General features: G+C 51.8%; 1 protein-coding gene across 5 annotated transcripts in view; it reads right to left on the bottom strand.

Annotated features, from left to right (window-relative positions):
- The window catches only part of PLEKHM1 (pleckstrin homology and RUN domain containing M1), a 144,416-nt gene that overhangs the window by 42,930 nt on the left and 75,501 nt on the right, over positions 1-25,985 (bottom strand). For 3 of the 5 annotated variants that reach the window (XM_073326194.2, XM_073326197.2, XM_073326195.2), the window contains exon 2: positions 17,484-18,374. In XM_073326194.2, coding sequence (XP_073182295.1) covers positions 17,484-18,311 — 828 coding nt within the window. In that variant the 5' untranslated portion in view covers positions 18,312-18,374. Of the gene's footprint in view, positions 1-17,483; positions 18,375-25,985 lie in introns of those variants that run through there. The other 2 variants (XR_012156415.2, XM_073326188.2) reach the window with 2 other exon arrangements.

Here is a 25,985-nt window from a genome sequence, read left to right as displayed (position 1 = left end):
CGTCAGGTGCGGTCTAGGGTGTAGGGCACCAGCCGGGGAGTCAAGAGAGCTGGCTCCTGGTCCCAGATCTGCCACAACTTCTGGGTGACCTTCGGCAAATCAACCCCCCACCCCCAAAAAATCCTCTTTCCGCTCCTGCTCTTTGTCTTGTCTGCTCTCTGATTATAAACTCTTGAGGGCAGGGACAGTCACTGCAGAGGTTTATGTACAGCACCCGGTGCCATGGGACCGGCCAGACTGGATCAAAGCCAAGGGTCAGCCAGGCCAGTGTCCTGTCGCTGAGTGGCTAAAAGATCCCCCCCCCCAGCCTAAGAGGGGGATCCACAGGAAGGTGTAAGAACCCTACAGTAGCAGCTGTGGGATAATCTGCCCTCCTGACAGGTCTCATGCTGTTCTCTGCTAGGCAGAGATTGATGGAAGCCCTGTAGCTGGCAGTTTAATGCCCCTCCCAGAACTTGTGATTGTTAGTTATGATAATGCTGGAAGGCTGGATAGCCTCATCCACAGAAATGTCCCATCGCTTTCGGAATCTCCTTAAGACCGTGGAGTCCGCAATTTCATGTGGCAGGGAGTTCCACAGTCTAATCACACTATGTGTGGAAAAAGCATTTTCTTGTATCAGTTTTGAATTTCCCACTGACTAATTTCATTGACCAGTCCTTTGTCCCTGTTCTGTGAGAGAGGGAGAACAGTGGCTCCCAAGCTCCCTTCTTGAGCCCAGTCATTATTTTAGCGTGTCCCCTCTCCTTTCTCCTTTCTGAGATGAACAGTGGCGCCCTGATTTGGGGAGCCTGCGGTGCACTTAAGTGAAGCATTGGTGGGCTGACTGCTGTCACACGTATGCTAGCACTTGCTGGTATTTTCCAGGACCGCTACTCTCAGCATGCTGGGGCCCTGGGGATCATGGCAGCACTGGTTGTGCACCCTGGAGGCCTTTTCAGTGTGATGAACTAAGTTCAGGGCTGAGGGATTAGATACCCCTCCTGAAGCTAGGACAAATGTAGGGAACCCCATTTCCCTGGGAATCAGAGACGTGTCGGGCTGGAAGGGACCTCAAGAGGTCATCAAGTCCAGCCCCCTGCGCTGAGGCAGGACCAAGTAAACCTCGACCCTCCCTGACAGGGATTTGCCCAGCTTGTTCTTAAAAACGACCAGTGACAGGGACTCCAAACCTCCAGAGCCTGTTCCAGAGCTAACCACTCTGAGAGTCACAAAGATTTTCCTAATATCTCACCTAAATTTCCCTTGCTGCAGATCAAACCCATCACTCCTTGCCCTACCTTCAGTGGAGATGGAAACAATTGGTCACCATCCTCTTTATAACAGCCCTGAACATATTGGAAGACAGTTATCAAGTGTCCTGTCCCCCCCACCCGCCCCCAGGTCAGTTGTCTTTTGTCAGGACAAAACAAGCCCAGTTGTTTTAAACTTTCCTCAAAGGTTTTCTGAGCCTTTGATCATTTTTGTCCACATTTTTCCTAGTGTGGCACCCAGAACGGGACACAATGCACCAGCTGAGGCCTCACCAGTGCCAAGCAGAGCAGGACCATTACCTCCCGTGTCTTACACACACGACATTCCTCTTAATACAACTCAGAGTAATATTAGTCTTCTTTGCAGCTGCATCAGATTGCTGGCTCATCTTCAATTTGTGAGCCTCTGTCACCCCCAGATTGTTTTCAGCCGTACAACCATCTAGCCAGTTATTCTGGATTTTGAAATTGTGCGTGTGATTTTTCCTTCCTAAATGCAGTATTTTGCACTTGTCTTTACTGAATTTCATCTTGTTGATTTCAGACCAATTCTCCAATTTGTCAAGGTCATTTTGAATTCGAATCCTGTTCTCTAAAGTGCTTACAACCCCTGCCAGCTTGGTGTCACCTGCAGATTGTATAAGCATATTCTCCAAGTCATTAATGAATATATTGAATATTACTGTATCCAGGACTGACACTCCCCCCCGCCGGGACCCCACTAGATATGCCCTCCCGGTTTAACAGCAAACCATTGATAACTACTCTGAGTACGGTCTTTCAACCAGTTGTGCACCCACCTTATGGTGATTTCATCTAGACCACATGTCTTTAGTTTGTTTATGAGAGTCATGTGGGGCAGTGTCAAAAGGCTTACTAAAATCAAGATATCTCACATAGAATCATAGAATATCAGGGTTGGAAGGGACCCCAGAAGGTCATCTAGTCCAACCCCCTGCTCAAAGCAGGACCAATTCCCAGTTAAATCATCCCAGCCAGGGCCTAGCAGGGACATCTCCTGCTTCCCCCCATCCACTAGGCAAGTCACCCTGTCAAAGCAGGAAATTAAGTTGGTCTGGCATGATCTGTCCATGACAAATCCATGCTGGCTGTTCCCTAGCACCCTATGAGCTGCTAGGTGCTCACAAACTGATTGTTTAATCATGTGTTGCAGTATCTTTCCAGGCAGCAAAGTTAGGCTGACTGGTCTATAGTTCCTCTTTGTTCCCCCATGTAAAGACAGGCATTATGTTTGCCCTTCTCCAGTCCTCGGGGACCCTCCCCTCTCACGGGGGCCCAGAGCCCCAGTTCCAGCCTGAGCCCAAACATCAACACCGCTATTAACTGAACAGCCGTGGTGTTCAATTGCAGCGTAGACCCCTCCTGTCTGTCTCAGGTGCCTCCAATCCTCTGTTATCACAAATGACAACCTCCCTGCCCTGGGGAGTCTTCCTGCCTTCTCAGGAGCTGTTCTGGGGCAGAGACCCACTGGCCTCCTTCCCACAGTGAGAGAAGATTCATTTCCCCAGCACCCCAGGGGGATGTTCCTCCTTCTCCTGTCAGGGAGCAGCTGGATAGGGCACAGCCCTTCTAGTGTCCCACTGCCCCCCATAGTCTCTGCTTTCTCACCCACTGCCCGAGCTTCGCTCCATGCCTGAGAGCTCACAGCCAGCCAGAGGCATGAAGGTGAGATTGCCCCTCTCCCTGGTCCCCCAGTCCCTCAAGGCCCACTAGTGCTACTTCCTAATCCCACCCATCATGGTATGGTCTCATATGGAACCGCCTCACACTGGACCTGGAGTCCACCATCAAAAGAACAGCCGGGGTTTCCCTGGACACAGGGATAAACCAGAGCCAGTTGAGAAATGGAATCTTCGTCCCCAGTAAATTGCAACATTCCCACATGTTTTGTCCTGATGCAGGATGAAAGGTTGAACTATCAAAACTTTTCAGCACCACTGGCTTCACTTCAGTTGGGAAAAGTCAGAAGAAAACATCCTGCTAACCTGTTGCATCCGATGAAGTGAGCTGTAGCTCACGAAAGCTCATGCTCAAATAAACTGGTTAGTCTCTAAGATGCCACAAGTCCTCCTTTTCTTTTTGCGAATACAGACTAACACGGCTGCTACTCTGAAACCTGCTAACCTGTGTCTTGTTTGGATTTTTGGAAACAAAAACAACAACAAAAATCCATCGGTTTTCCAACTGGGTTCTGAGGACTTTCCGGGCTCTTCCCCCTTCTCCACTGGGAACCCCCACTCTCCCACACGTTGGCCCCTTTTAGCTGGAAACCATAAAAAAGTGTGAAATGCGTTTGCCCATTTTATCACACCTATTTACCTCCCCTTGACTCACCCCCGTTCTCATTCCAGTGGGAAAAGTAGGGCAAAAAGCCTTGAAAATCCCCAAACCAAACGGAAACACTGAAAATTTTCAATGTAACAAAAAATGAAAACCCAACACAAAATTGTCAAAGGGGTTCAGCGGCGCTGCTGCTCGCCCCTCAGAAAGACGCCGTCCAAGCTGACTGGCTGCCATGCAGCCCCATTTCCAGAGACAATGTTTTGTTAAATGTTGACCTGCGCTAGGCAAAACCTTTTCCTCTGCTAGTGAGATCAGCGGGCTTGACAGGGTGGGCATGTCCAAGAGTAAATACAGCGCAATGCAAAACCACCAGTGCAAGAGGGCAAGTGGAGAGCATCTCATGGCACTGCCGGCTGGAGGGGTAATGCCAACACGGAAATTTTACAACACTGCGTTGAGGCCAGATGTGGACCCAGTATAACTACGGCTGCTATACCAGACCAGTACCACCCATCGTGTGGACAGAGTTATACTGGGAAAAGGAGCCTTATATCAGCAGAGTTTATTGCCCTTCACATCACACACGGATTAACATGACAATACAAATCAATCCAATCAATCAATCAATCCAACAGGAATTACGACCATTCCAGCTCAGTGGCGACGTACATGTATCTATTAGGGCCTAGCAGGTCTTTTAGAAAGAGGGACATAGCCCGAATAACAAGCCTGAACATGATCAGCGCGAGGCAAGAGGTAAAACTGGCATGAGTGGGTAATCTGCAGTACAAACAGGTGAACAACAGGCTAGCATGCCTTTGGCGTGACATCTAGGGGTGAAAACAGACATGCATAGGCAAAAAGTTCACAATCTCCCTGTCAATGTGTTTTGTGTGTGCTGTTAGTCCTCACCATGTAGCTTCCTGCCAAGTTTTGGCCTCCAGCCAGGTTTGCTGAATGCCTTCAGACTCACCTTCCAGCCTGAAATGTCACAGAAATAAAAAGCTCCCCATCTATGGCGAGCACTTCTGGCTTAAGAAGGGCAGTGCATAACAGTCCCATGCGTGTTATGCATCTTCCACTATAAACAAAACCCTAGGTTCAGGGAACGTCCAGGCTGCCTGAAGAAGGACGCTGAAATCAAGAGGAATGGCGAAGAAAAGTCTAGTCGTGCCACATTAACTCTGTCCCGGTGCATATACAGAGACAGTCTAGTTACACAATCACCAACTATTTCCCAGTGCAATTCCACACCGCACTTTTTTCTGCAGGCAGATACAAAAGTATGGCCTCTTGTGCTCTAGTTTTTACTTCTTTAGGTTTGTACACACAGCCGACAACCCGTAGGGCACATCTACAATTCCTGGCTTGGGTAGATCATAGAATCATAGAACCACAGAATATCAGGGTTGGAAGGGACCTCAGGAGGTCATCTAGTCCAACCCCCTGCTCAAAGCAGGGCCGATCCCCAACTAAATCATCCCAGCCAGGGCTTTGTCAAGCCTGACCTTAAAAACCTCAAAGGAAAGAGATTCCACCACCTCCCTAGGTAACGCATTCCAGTGCTTCACCACCCTCCTAGTGAAAAAGCTTTTCCTAATATCCAACCTAAACCTCCCCCACTGCAACTTGAGACCATTACTCCTCGTTCTGTCATCTGCTACCACTGAGAACAGTCTAGATCCATCCTCTTTAGAACCCCCTTTCAGGTAGTTGAAAGCAGCTATCAAATCTCCCCTCATTCTTCTCTTCTGCAGACTAAAAAGTCCCAGTTCCCTCAGCCTCTCCTCATAAGTCATGTGTTCCAATTCCCTAATAATTTTTGTTACCCTCCGCTGGATGCTTTCCAATTTATCCACATCCTTCTTGTAGTGTGGGGCCCAAAACTGGACACAGGACTCCAGATGAGGCCTCACCAATGTCATATAGAGGGGAATGATCACGTCCCTCGATCTGCTGGCAATGCCCCTACTTATACATCGCAAAATGCCATTGGCCTTCTTGGCAACAAGGGCACACTGCTGACTCATATCCAGCTTCTCGTCCACTGTCACCCCTAGGTCCTTTTCTGCAGAACTGCTGCCGAGCCATTCGGTCCCTAGTCTGTAGCAGTGCATGGGATTCTTCTGTCCTAAGTGCAGGACCCTGCACTTGTCCTTGTTGAACCTCATCAGATTTCTTTTGGCGCAATCCTCTAATTTGTCTAGGGCCCTCTGTATCCTATCCCTACCCTCCAGCGTATCTACCTCTCCTCCCAGTTTAGTGTCATCTGCAAACTTGCTGAGGGCGCAATCCACCCCATCCTCCAGATCATTTATGAAGATATTGAACAAAACCAGCCCCAGGACCGACCCTTGGGGCACTCCACTTGATATCGACTGCCAACTAGACATGGAGCCATTGATCACTACCTGTTGAGTCCGACAATCTAGCCAACTTTCTATCCACCTTATAGTCCATTCATCCAGCCCATACTTCCTTAACTTGTTGGCAAGAATACTGTGGGAGACCGTGTCAAAAGCTTTGCTAAAGTCAAGGAACAACACGTCCACCGCTTTCCCTTCATCCACAATGCCAGTTATCTCGTCATAGAAGGCAATTAGATTATTCAGGCATGACTTGCCCTTAATGAATCCATGCTGACTGTTCCTGATCACTTTCCTCTCCTCTAAGTGCTTCAGAATTGATTCCTTGAGGACCTGCTCCATGATTTTTCCAGGGACTGAGGTGAGGCTGACTGGCCTGTAGTTCCCAGGATCCTCCTCCTTCCCTTTTTTAAAGTTGGGCACTACATTAGCCTTTTTCCAGTCGTCCGGGACCTCCCCCGAGCGCCAGGAGATGTACGTGCATTAGCTCTGACTTAGCTAATGTGCTAAAAACAGCCTCATGGCAGCCGCGGCCTGGGCTGGCCAGCTGAGCACGCGCCTCGGCTCTCAGCTGGAGGTGTCGTCGGGTGACTAGCCTGAGTTGCCACTTGAGCTGGTGCACGCATAGCCACCTCCAGCTGCTGTGGGGACATAGCCTGTAACCCACGCCCATGAACCAACACTGCTCTTGAAACCTCCCTCGACCATGAGTCGACACGTCTGCCACAAGCAACAGCATCTCAGAAGAAGCCAAGGCCCCCTTTCAGGTCCCCCGTGGCCTTGCAGCGTGGCAGCTATTTCTAACCAAGGGCTCTGCAGCGAGTGCCAAAGCTTACGGCTCCACTCCGCTCCCCTGCTCTGATTGGAGCTGCAGAGAGAGCGGTCTTTCAGATGAGCCGCTGCCAGGCTTTCTGGGTCAAACCCAACTTCTCAAACTCTGGCAGGGCTTACGAGGGAGCCGGCGCTCTGGTGTAACTGACTTCCTAAGCCTTTAGGGTGAGGTCGGGTCTCCACCACACAACAGGCCTTCCGCTGACGGCGCCCTTCTGGGGGCTCAGAGCCCCCCAACCCAAATGCTGGGGAAGCGGGACGAGCTTGGTGCTGCGGCAGCCTTGTGCAATGCACCCCTTAATTCTGAGGCCTGGTTCTTGTGGGGCTGGGGAATATTTGTGCCGATGCTGCAGCAAACTGATTGCAGGAGATCCCTGGCATGGGGCAGGTCTCTGTAACCGAGGGTGGGCTGGAGAAGAGGCAGCAGGGCCCAGCAGGAGTCGTGCTCTGTAGCGGTGGTGCCCAGGGAGAAGCTGGTAGGTTTTACTCTGACGTTTCTATTGACTGTAGCAGAAAAGCCCCAGTCACCGCCCGCTGCCACCCGCTCCCCTGGCCTCGATCAGACCCAGGCTGCTTCTCCCTGCTCCCAGCCCTTTGTGCTAAGGAAACCCTGGCCCTGGGCCCTGCTGGCCCAGTGGCTAATCTGCCACTGCCCTGGCGGCCCATCAGTGAGACCCTGTCCCCTACCCTCGGACTGGCAGCTGAGTGCTGTGCCTGATGTCACCCGGTGTCTCTCTCCACCCTGCCTTGACTAGGGGGTAGGAATCCTGGCTCTGTTACCTGCCCCAATAGCACATCCGTTCTTCCTGGAGTTTTCCTGTCCTGTGCTCCAGGTGCATCGTTTTGGGCAGCTTGAGCCAGTGACCACTCAATGGAACTGGGCTCTGGGAGAGCTCAGCCTCCCTCCATGTGCGGCTTCAGAGAGGAGCAAAACCAGCCTGCAAGCACAAAGTAGCCCCCACACCATCGCCAGCTCTTGCAATGTACTGTGAGCCTCACAATGTTTGGTGTTGCTCTTAAAGCCCCAGCTCCTGGAGTCATGTTAGCTTGTTAGACTCCCAGCTTTCTTTCTTTTCTTTTTTTTAAGTAAGTTTTTAACCCTCCTGCATGCAGAGGACAGCTTGGGAACGTGATCTGAGTGTGACCCTGACGGCTCAGAAACGAGAACCTGAACTTGATTGTATTTTTCTAAAAATCTCATGACTTTTCAGCCAACCTCATGATTTGTGAGGTCCTGACCCAGGATTTCTGAATGCTCAGGGTTGGCCAAACTGCCTGACTTCCAACCAGACACCGGTGGAGTGTTATTAGTATTTTTAATATTATTATTATTAAACTGCGAGAGGGGAAGGATGGCCCAGTGGTCAGAGCACTATCCAAAGGCTTGGGAGAGCTGGGTTTATATCCTTGCTCCTCACAGACTTCCTGTGTGACCCTGGGCCAGGCATTTGGTCGCTCTGTGCCTCAGTTTCCCATCTGTACAATGGCGATAACAGCCCTGCCCCATCCCGCATGGGAGTGTGAAGACAAATCCTCAAAGCTGGCCAGAGACCAACAAATCCCTTTCACGACAGTTTTCAAGAGTTCAAAATCTGTTTTTGTTTGGCCTTGGAACCAAACCTTGGACACATATCAGAACATGAGTTTTCAGATCCAAAGGGTCAAGGTTGAACTGCAGGTCTCTCTCTCTCTGTCTCTGACCAGACACCTTCCCCTGAAAACTGTCAAGCTTGATACATTTCCACTAAACAATGTGGCTTTGATGAAACAGCATTCTGGAACTCTTTCTTTGAAGCCCAAATAAATACCTTCTAATAAACACATTAAAGACTGTGAGGGGCGCAGAAACTCCAGTGAGGAGGCCCTTAGAAGTACCGTAGATAAATATGTTTTTATTATTTAATACGTTTAGTCGTTTATTTGCACTGCAATCATGCCTCGAGCCCTCCAGTGCTAGAGGTGTTTGAACGAGCACTGCGAGAATTGATTGTTTATGGGAGAGACAGAGAGAATCTCCCCCTCATTCTCCTGCTCAAAAAACACGGAACCAAGAAAAAAAGTCCCATCGGCTAGAAACATTCAGGAGCGAACATTCCCCTGCGGGAGCAGCCAGGCCTGAACGAACGGAGCAACTGTCAGAAAGTACCATGTGGCTGACAACAGGGTTTGAATGAGAAGGGTCCGGCAAGCTGGCCTGGCTGCCAGCTTAGTCAGCTTTTGTGTAACACTCCTCACACCGGCTGCGCTACTCCAGAGCAGGACAGCTTGTCCCTGGCTTTGTCTTTATTGACTTACGCATGACGGCTTCACGGCAAGCCACAGAACCAGTTTGAAACCTGCGTGAGCGGCTGCGAGGGACGAACTGGAGGCTGCTGCACAAGTTAGTGGTGTTTAGGCCAACGCCCCCGGGAGGGAAAGGTGGAAATGATGGCCTGACCCTTCGCGGCTCATTGATTTGCAGGTCAGAAGGGACCATTATGGGCATGACCCTCTGCCCGGGGCGGGGGGGAGACTTGCTCTTGGGCCAGGAAGAAGACATGGCCCTTTCAGGCAGGCCAAGTGAAGCAGGCAGTGCCGAAACCCCATTACCGGCGGCTGGAATTTCTCCCCATCTCTCCAGCCACCAGCAGCGTCAGTGTCAGGCACGGAGTCCCGGAGCGCCTTGGGGAGGGGCTGAATGTGAAAAGCACCATGGCCTGACGTCTGGCAGGCTGCATCCACCCACCCCGCCCAACCTGCCCGCGGGAGCAGCAAGCAGCGGGAAGGAGAGCCGCCCCGCCCTGCACCCTGAATCACAGCAAACAGCTCCCTCCTCTGGGCCTCACGACCTTTCCAAGCCGGAGTCCTTCACAGGGATCCCAGCAACTCAAACTCGCGTGGCTCCCAAACTCGGCCACTGAAACTGTCTCAGCACCCGCAAAGTCCAGGTCTCCCAGCCAAGTGCCCAGCAGGCACCTACGTGATATCAGTCTTTTACCCAGGGCTTAATTTGTGCCAGGGCGGGGCCCCAGCACCTCTGGGCCTGGCAGCTCAGAGCCCCGGCACCTCTGGGCTTTTAAAAGTGATGGGGCCATGGCCTGCTGGCCCGCCCCATTCCGGCGCCCCTGGTGCAGAGAGAAGGCACCAGGACGACTGGAGGGCGGGAGAAGACGCCTCACAGAAGAGCCATAAGGAGCTTCGTCTATTTAGCTCATTGCAAAGCAGATTGCGAGGTGCCAAGTGTAAATGCCTCCACAGAGTGAAGAGGGGGGTAAAGGGCTCGTTATCTGAGCAGGGAAAAGGCAGAACAAGACTCTGGGGGTGGAAGCTGAAGCCAGAAAAAGTCACATTAGAAATTCAGCACAAATGTGTACCAGGGAGGGGAATTAAAACCCTAGAACAAACTCCTGGGGCTGCAGGGTGGGGAGTGGATTCCTCATCTCTTGATGTCTCCAAATCCAGGCTAGACGCCTTTCTGGAAGCCGCTTTAGCCAAATACAAGGACAGGAGTAAGGGGGTGGAGGCCTTTGCTCTCCAGGAGGTCAGACGAGATGCTCTAACGATGATCTAACACCTTCGAGCCTTAGAGCTTGTCTGCACGCTGCAACGGTCTCGCTCGGGGTGTAAAAAGACACCCGCTGAGCGCAGCAAGCGCTGTAATGCGTCAGTATAGACTGTGCACCAGCGCCGGGAGCCGCGCTCCCAGCGCCGGGAGCCATTCCCCTCGTGGAGGTGGTTTTGTAGAGAGCTCTCCCAGCGCTCTGCCACAGCGACACAAGCCACGTTAAAGTGCGGCCACGGAAGCGCTTTATCGTTGCCAGGGAAGACGTGCCCTTAGACGCTAAGAGTCCAGCCGTTCCCCAGGCAAGGTCCTCCCGTCGCTATGGGGCTGCCCTCTAGCAGGAGCAGAGAAGCAGGGGCACAAGTCGCACCAAGAGCTGATGTGCTGTAGCTGGCAGCCCAGAGGGCCAGCGTGCCCAGGGGGTGGAGTCCAACAACCCAGCCACCCCCGCCCAGCCACTGCAGGGTGCCCCCCTTTCCCTGGGAGCCGGTGGGGCCCTGGCTGGCTCCCCGTCAGGAGGCGATGGCGGGGAATTGGGCGTTTGGCAGCAGATGGGGCAGGCGAGCGCCAGGACAGGGCAGCGACTGTTATGCTGACAGTAGATAGGCCAGTCGATCCCCAGCAGACTCTGTGGCCTAAGCCAAGCCTGGCTGCGTCCTTACCCTGTACAACCCCCTGGAAACCGAGCTGGATCCATCCGCTGGCTGGTGCTGGGACAAAGGGGAGGCTGGTCCCCTATCCGGCAGCTGCCGCCATGACTCTGAGGGTGCAGCTCCTTCCCTGCCCCGGCATCCCCGCCCGTTCCCGCAACGCCCCCTGCACTTTGGTCAGTTGTGGAGGGAGCCCAGCACTGGTTCCAGGCCTGGGCCTAGAGGGTCTCTGTGCTGGGGGCATTCCGGGGGGGTCCCCCACCCCACAGCCTTCACGCCAGGCTAGCTGATGCAAAGGGGCTGCAGAGCTGCACTGCACAGGGTCATCAGGGAAGCGTCACAGCACCGTAGCTACGACGGGAAGTGGCAGAGCTGGCTGGAAAATGGGAGTCTCCCTGGCTGACCATCTGCCCCTCATTGGGTGGAACAGTTCCCAAACTGTGGAGTTCAAGTCCTGGTCCCCGGCGGAATGATTCCAGGAGAGCATTTGTCCCGGATTCCTTGGGGCGCCGCTTGGTGCCTGCCCGAGGCCCCGGGGTGGGACCAGCCTCTTCCAGGTTGGGGGCTTAAGTGGCCTTAGGCCCCCTCACCACGAGGCCCTGCCCCTTCTCCTTCTCCTTCTCCTCCTCTTCCACTGAGGCCCTTCCCCTGGCCAGGCTGAAAGCCGGAGCTGGGCCATGGTAAGAGCCGCCCACGGAGCCTGGGCCGCTGTGGGGAGCCCAGACCCTCCACCCACAGGTACCAACTTCCATTTTTCTGGGTGAGTGCTCCACACCCCCCACCCTGCCCCCTCTCTGCCCCTTCCCCCGAAGCCCCATCATCACCCCGACTCTCTTCCCACTCCGCCCCCTCCCCAAGAGCACTCTGCCCTGGCTCCACCTCTTCCCGCCCCTGCTCCGCCCCCTCCCTCCAGCGCCCCACCCCCGCTCCACCTCTTCCCATCCCCTTGCTCCACCTCTTCCCGCCCCTGCTCCGCCCCCTCCCTCCAGCGCCCCACCCCCGCTCCACCTCTTCCCGTCCCCTCGCTCCACCTCTTCCCGCCCCTGCTCCGCCCCCTCCCTCCAGCGCCCCACCCCCGCTCCACCTCTTCCTGCTCCTGCTCCGCCCCCTCCCTCCAGCGCCCCACCCCCGCTCCACCTCTTCCCGCCCCTGCTCCGCCCCCTCCCTCCAGCGCCCCACCCCCGCTCCACCTCTTCCCGTCCCCTTGCTCCACCTCTTCCCGCCCCTGCTCCGCCCCCTCCCTCCAGCACCCCACCCCCGCTCCACCTCTTCCCGTCCCCTCGCTCCACCTCTTCCCGCCCCTGCTCCGCCCCCTCCCTCCAGCGCCCCACCCCCGCTCCACCTCTTCCTGCTCCTGCTCCGCCCCCTCCCACCCACTGCCGAACAGCTGATCGGCAGGGGCTGCTGAACAGCTGATTGGCAGGTGGCTGATGGAGTCGGTGTCTGTGCCACCAAGCATCTGGGGTTCCCCATAGCAGCCCGGGCTCCCTGGGCGGCTCTTACCATGGCCCAGTGCCGGTTTTTGCCCTGGCCGGGGGGCAGGGCCTCAGGGGGAAGAGGAGGAGCAGGGCGGGGTGGCCACTGAGTGGGGCAGGCTCCTGCATGTGTTCCACTTTGCCTTTTGAAAAGGTGGTCACCCTAGTTCTCCAGTGTCCCCCCACTGCTGGTGATTTTATCAGTCTCACAATATTTAGTATTTTTTACTAAATCACCAGCTCCTGGAGCCTGATGATTCTGCAGAATCTCAGCATTAGACAGACAGTGAGCACCTAGCTCTTAGCCTGATCGGGAAAAGTGGGACACTGAGCCGCTTGTGAGCTCAGAAAATGGGAGACAAAGGAACGGAACCCAAACTGGACAGCTTTCACGGCCCTCGCCCGCGGCTTGGCGCCTGGCTGTCGCTCTCTGAATGCCTGGCATGGGAAACGCTGCAGGGATAGTTTCTAAAGCTGACCTGGGAGCTGCTACTAGCCACTTCCTCAAGAACTAAGAGGAGAGCAAGAGTCTGGAGAAGAAAATACGGCAGCTTCAAACTGCCCCGCGAGCTGCAGCAGTTTCTGGAATTGAACGTGTTTGCTGATTTGATGAGCCACAAGCTGCAGCTGAAAAGGCAGCCAGGCTCCCGGGGCAGGAGAAGGGGAGTGTAACCCAAGGGACCCCACTGGAGAACGCTCAGAGTCACAGCGGCCCCTGCTGGTCCCTTGCCGCTCTGTGAGCACAGACAGGCGGAGAGAATTTGATAACTAAACAAGGCAGCGTGAGGGTTCTAGCTCTGACACCAGGCTTCCACCCAGAGATCACCAAGCACTTTGCAAAGGCACCAGAAAGTATCATTAACCTCCCTTTACCGATGGGGAAACTGAGCCACAGGGCAAGGAAGTGACGTGTCCAAAGGTCACAGCCGATCAGGGCTGTCTCTAACTTCCCAAACAATAATGCAAAAGCCCAAGCATTAATGCCACAGCACAGTTGTCAGAGAATTCCAGCGCTGGAAAGGCAGGCATGGCCTGAAATTCAGGTTTCCCCACAACAGTCACTCAGCATTAGTGCATGTGAGGCGCCGGCAGTAGAAATGCTGCTGTGAAAGGGGTAGGAAGACTCCGAACTCAAGTTATTTTCTAAAAAGAAAAGGAGGACTTGTGGCACCTGAGAGACTAACCAATTTATTTGAGCATAAGCTTTCGTGAGCTACAGCTCACTTCATCGGATGTATACTGTGGAAAGTACACAAGATCTTTTTATACACACAAAGCATGAAAAAATGGGTGTTTATCACTACAAAAGGTTTTCTCTCCCCCCACCCCACTCTCCTGCTGGTAATAGCTTATGTAAAGTGACCACTCTCCTTACAATGTGTATGATAATCAAGGTGGGCCATTTCCAGCACAAATCCAGGGTTTAACAAGAACGTCTGGAGGGGGGGGGGTAGGAAAAAACAAGGGGAAATAGGTTACCTTGCATAATGACTTAGCCACTCCCAGTCTCTATTCAAGCCTAAGTTAATTGTATCCAATTTGCAAATGAATTCCAATTCAGCAGTCTCTCCCTGGAGTCTGGATTTGAAGTTTTTTTGTTGTAATATCGCAACTTTCATGTCTGTAATCGCGTGACCAGAGAGATTGAAGTGTTCTCCGACTGGTGTTTGAAAGTTATAATTCTTGACGTCTGATTTGTGTCCATTTATTCTTTTACGTTGAGACTGTCCAGTTTGACCACACTTCAATCTCTCTAGCAATGCCCCTCTGCCATGTACATTGGTCAAACTGGACAGTCTCTACGTAAAAGAATAAATGGACACAAATCAGATGTCAAGAATTATAACATTCATAAACCAGTCGGAGAACACTTCAGTCTCTCTGGTCACGCGATCACAGACATGAAAGTTGCGATATTACAACAGAAAAACTTCAAATCCAGACTCCAGCGAGAGACTGCTGAATTGGAATTAATTTGCAAATTGGATACAATTAACTTAGGCTTGAATAGAGACTGGGAGTGGCTAAGTCATTATGCAAGGTAGCCTATTTCCCCTTGTTTTCCTAATTCCCCCCCCCCCCGACATTCTTGTTAAACCCTGGATTTGTGCTGGAAATGGCCCAGCTTGATTATCATACACATTGTAAGGAGAAAGAACAGGAGTACTTGTGGCACCTTAGAGACTAACCAATTTATTTGAGCATGAGCTTTCGTGAGCTACAGCTCACTTCATCGGATGCATCGGATGTAGCTCAGGAAAGCTCATGCTCAAATAAATTGGTTAGTCTCTAAGGTGCCACAAGTCCTCCTGTTCTTTTTGCGGATACAGACTAACACGGCTGTTACTCTGAAACCTGTCATTGTAAGGAGAGTGGTCACTTTACATAAGCTATTACCAGCAGGAGAGTGGGGTGGGGGGAGAGAAAACCTTTTGTAGTGATAAACACCCATTTTTTCATGATTTGTATGTATAAAAACAAACATCTTGTGTATTTTCCACAGTATGCATCCGATGAAGTGAGCTGTAGCTCACGAAAGCTGATGCTCAGATAAATTGGTTAGTCTCTAAGGTGCCACAAGTCCTCCTTTTCATTTTGCGAATACAGACTAACACGGCTGCTACTCTGAAACAAGTTATTTTCTATCCAACTTTGCTTGGTTTTGGGACTGTGAGATTAGAGCAACCTCTGGGAATGTCCCAGGCTGAGGAGCTGTCCTAGGAGGACCATTCAGGGGGGCGTGACTGGGGCCCGGGCCAGCCCCCATGGGGGGCAGCGAAGGAGCACCACCTAGGTCTGCTCCTGCCCTGCACCTGGGGTCCTGGCTGCCAGCCCCACACCCGAGGCTTTGTTGCTGGCCACGCGCTCAGGGCTTTGCTCCCAACCCTGGCTGCTGGCCCTGTGCCCAGGGCTCCATGCCTGCCCCCATCTGTGGCACCAGGCTCAGACCCCTTACCCGTCTGCGTCCCCTCCTCCTGGAGCCGCAGCCCTGGCTCTGGGGGGTGGGAGGGCACAGACAGGGGTCGGGGGGGGGGGCGCGAGGTAAAAAGTTTGTGGACCACTGCTCTACACTGTTGTGATGATCTTTGTACAAAACACACCTAGTGAGGCAGGGGCGTAGCCACGGGTGGGCCTGGGTGGTCTGCAGCCCACCCACTTAGCACCCAGGCCCACCCAAATCTGAGCAGGGGCATGGTGCTGCCACAGTGGCCCGGAGCATCACTCGGGCACCAGAAAGCCAGGACGGAGCTCTGCGCCTGCCCAGCAGAAAGCTACGCTCCAGCCACTCTGCCCTGCCATTGTCTGAGCCGCCCCATGCACCTGCCCAGCTCGGCAGGTGAAGCCCTGTCTGGGGCACCTGGGATAGGAAGAGGGCATCGGGGGAAAAAGTGAGTTAGCACAGTCTGTCATTGCCCATCCACCCCCATTTCCACTCCTAGCTACGCCACTGTTGGGAGGCATCGTTTGAAGATTAAGAACTCGCTGGCCAGTAACACCATGGTGCAACGTGTGCAGCAACATTACATGCTAAGTTCGGACGAAATCAGGACTGAGGGGTGTTTGCCAGACGAGTCCGGGGAGGGGGTGAACCTGTTTCTCAAAGACAAAGCACAAGCTGACGCCTCTAGCTAGGTGCCATCAGAGCTGATGGGCCATCACCTGCCAAGTGGCCGTTCTTTGGCAAGGAGAGGGGCAGGGACACCAGCTCTGCATCTTAGCAAGCAGCAGCCTGGACCCTCTCGCCCCCCAGCTCCATGCCTCCTTGCTCTCAGCTGCAAAGAACTTTATCCAGGGGTCACTCTCGGGAAAAGCCATGTCCCAGGGTGACTGTAAAAGTGAGGGGCAGCTGCAGCCCACCCATCTCTCTCTTTTCACCTCAGCCAACACAACAAGCAGCCGTGGCCTCTGGGAGCAGATCTTGGCCTGAGAGCTGGGTCAGCAGCGCTACGAGACACACGCGGCAAGGGACTTCACCTTGAACCAGGCCGAGTTTGCTCAGTTTCAGAAGCGGTTTATCTTTGTTTTTCTTGTGACTATTTCTGACCTGCACTCATTTCAAGTCTCTCTCTGTGTAAGTCACACAACTTGTTTTAGTCTTTAATTAACACGAAGCCAGTGATGGGAATTGTGGGGGTAACTCCGTTTCGGGCGGCAGACCAGTGCACTGATCTCCTTAGAGGCGCAACAGACCTAGGGTATCTGGACTACCCAGGAGAGGGCTGGCCAGTGCAGAAAACACTTGTGGGGGACGGGGGGGATTCAGGACCGGGAGCGTGTTGGGGTCACCCTGCGAGTAGTAACCAAAGGAGACTGTGGCTGGTGTTTGCTGACAGTCTGCTGAGGCCGGAGCTGCTGGACCAGGGCTGTGGCTACAGACACACACTTGGGGTGTGACCCGCACGCTGTTTGGCTGTTTGTGAGCGGCCCGGGTGGGAGCTATGGCAGCGAAGCTCTGTCAGGCGCCCCAGGTTGCAGAGCAGGGCTGCCGTAGCCCCTTGCTGGCCTGGGTCACGCCCCGCAATGGCAGAGCACTCCTTGGAGATGTTAAAGGGAAATACTAGGATATTCTGCCCCCCGGTACAAGCTCTGCAGGCAGAACAAGTTGAGCTGGTGTCCTTCCAGCTCAGCTATTCAGCCTTGCCAGCTGGGGCGCTGCGTGGAGCTAGGAAGCCGATTGCCTAGGACAAGCTACAGGACTGGGCCTTGAACAGACCAGACAGACACAGGGCTGAAAAAAATAAAGAAAGGCCAGAAAAGCCCCTAAAAACCCCCAGACCAGCCCTTCCAAGGGTCTCCTCATCACCCTGCAGAAGCACCACAAAGGGGAGCACAAATCAGGTGTGATCCCGGCAGCACTTCGCTCGTCATCGGCGCCTTTTCTCTGAGGCGCTCCAGATGTGTAATAGTCCTGAAATTAGCAGCATATTCCTTGCCCCCCCCCCCCACCCTGGCAATGAGGGAACGCTGGGGTGGGGGTGGGGGGGACTTGCCCAAGGTGGCTGAGTCAGCCCAGGGACCCACGAGTTCCGCTTTGTGGCCCAGAAGGAAGCTGTGCTACTCACCTGAGCTGGTCGGCTGGACTCTGCCCACGGACCTGCCTTCTCCTGTCTCTCCAGGTCCTTGATGGATTCATAAATGTCCTCAGATTGGCTCTTGCTGAGAGGCTGCAGGGAAAGCAAAGAGCCCACTGCAGTCCCCGCCCTGCGTGACCCCGTGTGCCCAACACTAAGTCGGGGGTTGGGGGTGACCCTGGCCAGGTCCTCCAGGGACTGCGTCGGGCGCATGTGCTCGATGGGGGTGATGTGCAGCGCCGGAGAGTGACTGCTCCTCTTTGCACAGTGAGGGTTGTGAAATGAGCTCAGCACCGGAGGGGAGTCTTTCCCCTCTCCTACAGCTCGAGTCAGGGTCTCGCCTTTGAAGCTGGCGTCTTTGCAAGCGGGCCCCAAAGTTCCAGACCCTGAGCACAGGGACCTAGCCCCCAAGTCAGTGTCGCGTTCATTGGCATCCACTTTGTGCTGCTCTTCCTGCTGAGCAGTGCTCAGGAATTTGTACTCGTATGCCAAAGGCTGGTCCTGGCCAGCCCTGGCTGGCTGTAGGACAGTTGTCTCCATGGCATCCCTGGAGACCAGCTCTCCAGGGGTCTCTGGAGGAAGCTCAAACACACTGGTTGGCCGGCTGACTGGGGGCAGCTCCTTCACGTACTTTGCCGGGATGTAGAACGGCCGGGCGTCCTTGCTTTTTTTAACATGCCACCAGTGATCATTTGTTCTTCTCAACAGGACGTACCGCTCATTGGGCTTTATGGAAATGAGCGTCCCGTCCTTAGCCACGTACTCAAACTCGTACTCCACTAGGACGCACACATCCTCCAGAGCGCCGGCTGGTTCCATGTCTGGCTGAGGAATCCCTGCACCTTGGAGCTACTTCCTGTGAACGGTTCCTGTTTCCTCCGCCTGAAAGACACGAAGCAGGGAACAAGTTTACAACCCGCTAGCCCTGTCAGAGCCTGCTTCCCCCTGCTCACTGATGCAGTCTCTTTCCAGTCACTCTCTTTACTCCAAAAGACCTGATTTCAGCTGAACCCAACTATCACCTGTTAACAGGGAGAGGAATTAACCAGCATAGGTGTAGTTGGACTTTTATATTTGGGGGGCAGGCTCCAGTCAAGCCAACGGGGCCGTGCCTGGGGAGGGCGCTGCAGTAACTCAGAGCCTTCCCCATCTAGTGTCCCATCTCCAGCCATTGGGGATTTTTGCTACTGGCTGTCACCGATGGGCCACATGCCATTGTAGGCAGTCCTGTGATAACATCCCTCCATAAACTTATCAAGCTCAGTCTTGAAGCCAGTTAGGGTTTTTGCCCCCACTGCTCCCCTTGGGAGGCTGCTCCAGAACTTCACTCCTCTGATGGTTAGAAACCTTCGCCTAGTTTCAAGCCTAAACCAGTTTATAGCCATTTGTTCTTGTGTCCACATTGACACTTAACTGAACTCCACTGTTTCTTATATATATACTTCCTGATATTTATCCCTCTGATGTATTTATAGAGAGTGATCCGATCTCCCCTCAGCCTTCGTTTGGTTAGGCTAACCAAGCCAAGCTCTTTGAGTCTCCTCTCATAAGGTAGAAAGAACAGGAGGACTTGTGGCACCTTAGAGACTAACAAATTTATTAGAGCATAAGCTTTCGTGAGCTACAGCTCACTTCATCGGATAAGGTAGGTTTTCCATTCCTTAGATCATTCTTGTAGCCCTTCTCTTCACCTGTTCCAGTGTGAATTCATCTTTCTTAAACATGGGAGACCAGAACTGCACGCAGTGTTCCAGATGAGGTCTCACCAGTGCCGTGCATAATGGTACTAACGCCTCCTTATCTCTACTGAAAATACCTCGCCTGATGCACCCAAGGACTGCATTAGCCTTTTCACGGCCGCATCACATTGACGACTCATAGTCATTCTGGGATCAACCAAGACACCCAGGTCTTTCTCCTCCTCTGTCGTTTCCAACTAATGAGTCCCCAGCTTATAGCAAAAATTCTTATTGTTAGTCCCTAAATGCATGACTTTGCACTTTGCACTGTTAAATATCATCCCATTTCTATTACTCCAGTTTACAATGCCATCCAGATTTTCTTGTATGATATTCCGGTCCTCCTCCATATTGGCAATACCTCCCAACATTGTGTCATCTGCAAATTTTATTAGAACACTCCCACTTTTTGTGCCAAGGTCAGTAATAAAAATGTTAAATAAGGTTGGTTCCAAGACTGACCCTGAGGAACCTCCCTCCAGCCTGACAGTTCACCTTTCAGTGTGACCCATTGTTGTCTCCCCTTTAACCACTTCGTTATCCATCTTTCAGTTCTCATATTAATCCGCATCTTCTCCAATGTAACCAATAATTTCTCATGTTAAAATATGTATCAAATGCCTTCCTGACATCCAGGGAGATTAGATCTACTGCATTTCCTTTGTCTAAAAAATCAGTTCTCTTCTCAAAGAAGATAGTACTAACTTAGGTATGTCTTCGTTAGCAACGTTAAAGCTGTCCCAGCGCTGTAAAAAACCCACCTCCACGAGGGGCGCAGCTCCCGGCGCCGGTGCACTGTCGACCCTGGTGCCTGACAGCGCTGAAACTTGCAGCACGCAGGGGGGCGTTTTTTCACACCCGAGTGAGAAAGTTGCAGTGCTGTAAAGTGCCCATGTGGACAAGGCCTTGGTTACCACCGCTTGAATCCAACAATTGCAACAATAATAGAAAAATCTACAATTACTTTCTATCATTTAGGCTACTTACTTTTTGCAGTTCACCAGGCTTAGAACAGATCATTTAACTGTAGGAAACATCCTAAAGGCCGGTTTCAGAGTAGCAGCCGTGTTAGTCTGTATTCGCAAAAAGAAAAGGAGTACTTGTGGCACCTTAGAGACTAACCAATTTATTTGAGCATGAGCTTTCGTGAGCTACAGCTCCGATGTCAAGGTTCCTCCCCCACTCTGAACTCTAGGGTACAGATGTGGGGACCTGCATGAAAAACCTCCTAAGCTTGTCTTTACCAGCTTAGGTCAAAACTTCCCCAAGGTACAAAATATTCCACCCGTTGTCCTTGGACTGGCCGCTACCACCACCAAACTAATACTGGTTACTGGGGAATCCGATGCATCCGATGATGCATCCGATGAAGTGAGCTGTAGCTCACGAAAGCTTATGCTCAAATAAATTGGTTAGTCTCTAAGGTGCCACAAGTACTCCTTTTCTTTTTATCCTAAAGGCCCTTTCTTATCTTAATCACCTGTTAATCACTCTGTTTATAAACAAAATTCTGATTCCCTGCCTCAGGGGCCCAAGTTGGGAGAAGTCTCCTGTCTCCTCTGCAGAACTCATGACATTGCACTCTCAGGCTGCCTGCCTGAGGCTTGCAGTTGGGGTGGGGGGGGAGCAAACGTCCCCCCCCCCCCCCAAACTCCGCCTATGTAGGAGCAATTCACTGAGGGGCATGGTGGATTCTCCATCACTGGCTGTTTCTCTGTCAGCTCTGCTCTAGGCATGATTGTGGGGCAGGTCTCTGGCCTGGGTTATCCAGGAGGTCATACTGGATGATCACAATGGTCCACAAGAGGGAAGTGAACCCAGCTCTCTCAGGTCCAGCCTAATGCCCTGACCTCTGGACCACCCACTGCTCTACTAAGCTCCTGAGGCCCATGCCAATTCCTATCTGAGTCACCAGGAGTCGAGTTGAGGCCGTGGGCTGAGCTGGACCACTTTGCTGCGCAGACCTGTTCCATCACATCTGGCTACCTCCTGAGCCAGCTGCTGAGCTTGCTCCACTGACTTGCCTGTTGTTCCTAGGGAAGCACAGAGCCCTGGTGCACCAGTATCAGATGCTCACCAGGGACGGGGGACATATTTTCAGCAGAGCTGGGTGAAAAGTGGAACTTCAGCTCACCTTTGAATTTCCGGTGGGGCTTTCAGAGCTGAGTCAGCCAGAGCCTGTCCCAGAAAGGGCCTGTTTGCTGGTACTCAGGGCAGCTGGGGCCAAACTGTCATAAGGACAGCGATCTAGAAGAGCACCATCTAACTTGAGCTGAGTGTCCTAATCCATCCCCACACACGCAGCTCAGACTTAACCACCAGCTTCTCCAAATCTAGCCTGGATGGCAGACTGCGCATCACCTCCTCAGTCCCTTTGGACTCTGGGGAGCAGTGCAAAGCTTTCAGAGTGACCCCAGTGGGGTTTGCAAACTTGGGCCCAGCCTCAGAGTTTGGGTAATAAAAGCCGGCGAGTCCAGCTGAGTTGCCCTTTGAGGTTCTGAGACAGATCTGCAGCGGGTGTAATCTGTCATCGTGCCATTGGCTGCAGTGGCCCAATAAAAGAGGTAGATATGCCCAATGGCCTGTGATGGGATGGGATCTGAGTTACTATAGAGAATTCTTTCCTGGGTGTCTGGCTGGTGAGTCTTGCCCACATGCTCAGGGTTTAGCTGATCGCCATATTTGGGGTAGGGAAGGAATTTTCCTCCAGGGCAGATTGGAAGGCCCTGGGGTTTTTTCGCCTTCCTCTGCAGCGTGGGGCACGAGTCACTTGCTGGACTGCACCTTGAAGTCTTTAAACCACAATTTGACGACTTCAAAAGCTAAGACATAGGTGAGAGGTTTTTCGCAGGAGTGGGTGGGTGAGATTCTGTGGCCTGCATTGTGCAGGAGGTCAGACTAGACGATCATAATGGTCCCTTCTGACCTTAAAGTCTATGATTCTATACAGCATGACCTCCTACAGCTGCTGTACGTGTGCATTGCTGAACCAGACCCATGATTCACTGCCCAGCTCTCTCTGGAGCAGCTGCACAGTGTGTAACCTGCAGAACCGCTCCCAAATATGCATTATTTAGAATATACTCTGGCACCACAGAACGGGGGCACTCGAGCTTCTCAGTGAAATGTTATAAGACTTTTTGGAACATAGGCCAAACAACATATTTTTACCCTTTAATCTCATTTTTGGAAATGAGTGAAACTTTCCAAAACAATTCAGCCTGAGACTGAGACCCAGCCTGGAAGATTTCAGCGTGAATGGCTGAATTTTGGCAAAGTTATAAGCAACCCAAACCAGGGTCTTAGAATGAGAAGTATCAGGCAATCATAACTAAAGGGGCTGTTACTAGCACCCGCCCAGGAGTGGTGGACCAGGAAGAGAGGGGGCAGGGGGCTAGCGGAAATATTGTGGGGACTGATCTATGTTTAACCAATTTATTAGAGCATAAGCTTTCACGAGCTACAGCTCACTTCATCAGATGCATATCGTGGAAACTGCAGCAGACTTTATATATACACAGAGAATATGAACCGATACCTCCTCCCACCCCACTGTCCTGCTGGCCTAACAAAGAAAATAACAGAACGCCACTAGCTGTCACCTTCAGCCCCCAACTAAAACCCCTCCAACGCATTATTAAGGATCTACAACCTATCCTAAAGGATGACCCAACACTCTCACAAATCTTGGGAGACAGGCCAGTCCTTGCCTACAGACAGCCCCGCAACCTGAAGCAAATACTCACCAACAACCACATACCACACAACAGAACCACTAACCCAGGAACTTATCCTTGCAACAAAGCCCATTGCCAATTGTGCCCACATATCTATTCAGGGGACACCATCACAGGGCCTAATAACATCAGCCACACTATCAGAGGCTCGTTCACCTGCACATCCACCAATGTGATCTATGCCATCATGTGCCAGCAATGCCCCTCTGCCATGTACATTGGTCAAACTGGACAGTCTCTACGTAAAAGAATAAATGGACACAAATCAGATGTCAAGAATTATAACATTCATAAACCAGTCGGAGAACACTTCAATCTCTCTGGTCACGCAATCACAGACATGAAGGTCGCTATCTTAAAACAAAAAAACTTCAAATCCAGACTCCAGCGAGAAACTGCTGAATTGGAATTCATTTGCAAATTGGATACAATTAACTTAGGCTTGAATAGAGACTGGGAGTGGCTAAGTCATTATGCAAGGTAGCCTATTTCCTCTTGTTTTCCCCCCCCCCCCCCAGATGTTCTGGTTTAACTTGGATTTAAACTTGGAGAGTGGTCAGTTTGGATGAGCTATTACCAGCAGGAGAGTGAGTTTGTGTGTGTATGGGGGTGGGGGGGTGTGTGAGAAAACCTGGATTTGTGCAGGAAATAGCCCAACTTGATTGTCATGCACATTGTGTAAAGAGTTGTCACTTTGGATGGGCTATCACCAGCAGGAGAGTGAATTTGTGTGGGGGGGTGGAGGGTGAGAAAACCTGGATTTGTGCTGGAAATGGCCCAACCTGATGATCACTTTAGATAAGCTATTACCAGCAGGACAGTGGGGTGGGAGGAGGTATTGTTTCATATTCTCTGTGTGTATATAAAGTCTGCTGCAGTTTCCACGATATGCATCTGATGAAGTGAGCTGTAGCTCACGAAAGCTCATGCTCAAATAAATTGGTTCGTCTCTAAGGTGCCACAAGTACTCCTTTTCTTTTTGCGAATACAGACTAACAGGGCTGTTACTCTGAAACCTGATCTATGTTTCTGCCCCTGCGAGTTGTTCCCTATAAACTGTGTGTGTGGCTGCTGCGTCTCCCCCAAGCTCCGGGTGCTTGGCAAGCCACCCCCGCAGGCCCCTCCTTGGGATGCTCTGTATGTGCCAGATCCGGGCCCTCCCCTTGGCAACTGCCCTCCTTTGTACCCAGAGACGGCATGAGACAGGGCAGCCAATGTAGTGAGTGAGCCCCGTCACAGTATATTAGAAATGCTAGTTAATAAACACAACTATGACATAGTTGGCATCACAGACTTGCTGGGATAATATGCATGACTGGAATATTAGTATAGAAAGGTACAGCTTGCTCCGGAAGGACATGCAGGGGAAAAGGGAGGAGGTGTTGCCTTATTTATCAAAGATGTAAACACTTAGAAATAGGGGAGACACTGGTTGAAAGTCTCTGGGTAAGGACAAAAGGGGATAAAAAACAAGGGTGATGCCATGCTTGGGAGTCTACAACAGACCATCCAACCAGGGAGAAGAGGTGAATGAGGCTTTTTTTAAACAACTAACAAAATCATCCAAAGCCCAGGACTTGGTGGTGATGGGGGACTTCAACCACCCAGACATCTGCTGGGAAAATAACCCAGCAGGGCACAGATTATCCAACAAGTTATTGAAATGTATTGGAGACAATTTTTTATTTCAGAAGGTGGAGACAGCTACTAGGGGAGAGGCTGGTCTAGATTTTATTTTTGATAAATAGGGAGGAACTGGCTGAGAATTTGAAAGTGGAAGGCAGCTTGGGTGAAAGTGATCAGAGTTCATGATTCTAAGGAATGGTAGGAGGAAAAACAGCACAATCAAGACAATGGATTTCAAGAAGGCAGATGTTAGCAAACTCAGGGAGTCGGTAGGTAAGATCCCATGGGAAGCAAGTCTAAGGGAGAAAACAGTTCAAGAGATTTGGAAGTTTTTCAAAGGGACATTTATTAAAGGTACAAGAGCAAACTATCCCACTGTGTAGGAAAGACAGGAAGTATGGCCAGAGATCACCCTGGCTTCACCAGGAGATCTTCTATGATTCCATGATCAGAAACTCAAAACCAAAAACAAACAAACAAAAGAGTTACAAAAAGTGGAAATTAGGTCAAATTACAAAGGATGAATATAAAAAAACAACATAAGTATGTAGGGACAATATTAGAAAAGCCAAGGCACAAAAATCATAGAATCATAGAATATTAGGGTTTGAAGAGACCTCAGAAGGTCATCTAGTCCAATCCCCTGCTCAAAGCAGGAGCAATCCCCAACTAAATCATCCCAGCCAGGGCTTTGTCAAGCCGGGCCTTAAAAACCTCTAAGGATGGAGATTTCACCACCTCCCTAGGTAATCCATTCCAGTGCTTCACCAGCCTCCTAGTGAAATAGTGTTTCCTAATATCCAACCTAGACGACGCCCGCTACAACTTGAGACCATTACTCCTTGTTCTGTCATCTGCCACCACTGAGAACAGCCTAGCTCCATCATCTTTTGAACCTCCCCCCCCTTCAGGTAGTTGAAGGCTGCTATCAACTTCCCCCTCACTCTTCTCTTCTGCAGACTAAATAACCCCAGTTCCCTTAGCTTCTCCTTGTAAATCATGTGCCCCAGCCCCCTAACCATTTTCATTGCCCTCCGCTGGACTTTCTCCAATTTGTCCACATCCTTTCTGTAGCGGGGGAACCAAAACTGGACACACTACTCCAGGTGGCCTCACCAGTGCTGAATAGAGGGGAAAAATCACTTCCCTTGATCTGCTGGCAATGCTCCTACTAATACAGCCCAATATGCCGTTGGCCTCCTTGGCAACAAGGGCACACTGCTGACTCATATCCAGCTTCTCATCCACTGTAATCCCCAGGTCCTTTTCTGCAGAACTGCTGCTTAGCCAGTTAGTCCCCACCCTGTAGTGGTGCATGGGATTCTTCCATCCTAAGTGCAGGACTCTGCACTTGTCCTGGTTGAACCTCATCAGATTTCTTTTGGCCCAAT

This window comes from Lepidochelys kempii, chromosome 27 (assembly GCF_965140285.1).
Source record: "Lepidochelys kempii isolate rLepKem1 chromosome 27, rLepKem1.hap1, whole genome shotgun sequence".
Lineage (NCBI taxonomy): Eukaryota > Metazoa > Chordata > Testudines > Cheloniidae > Lepidochelys > Lepidochelys kempii.
This window is presented reverse-complemented; position numbering and strand designations above follow the sequence as displayed.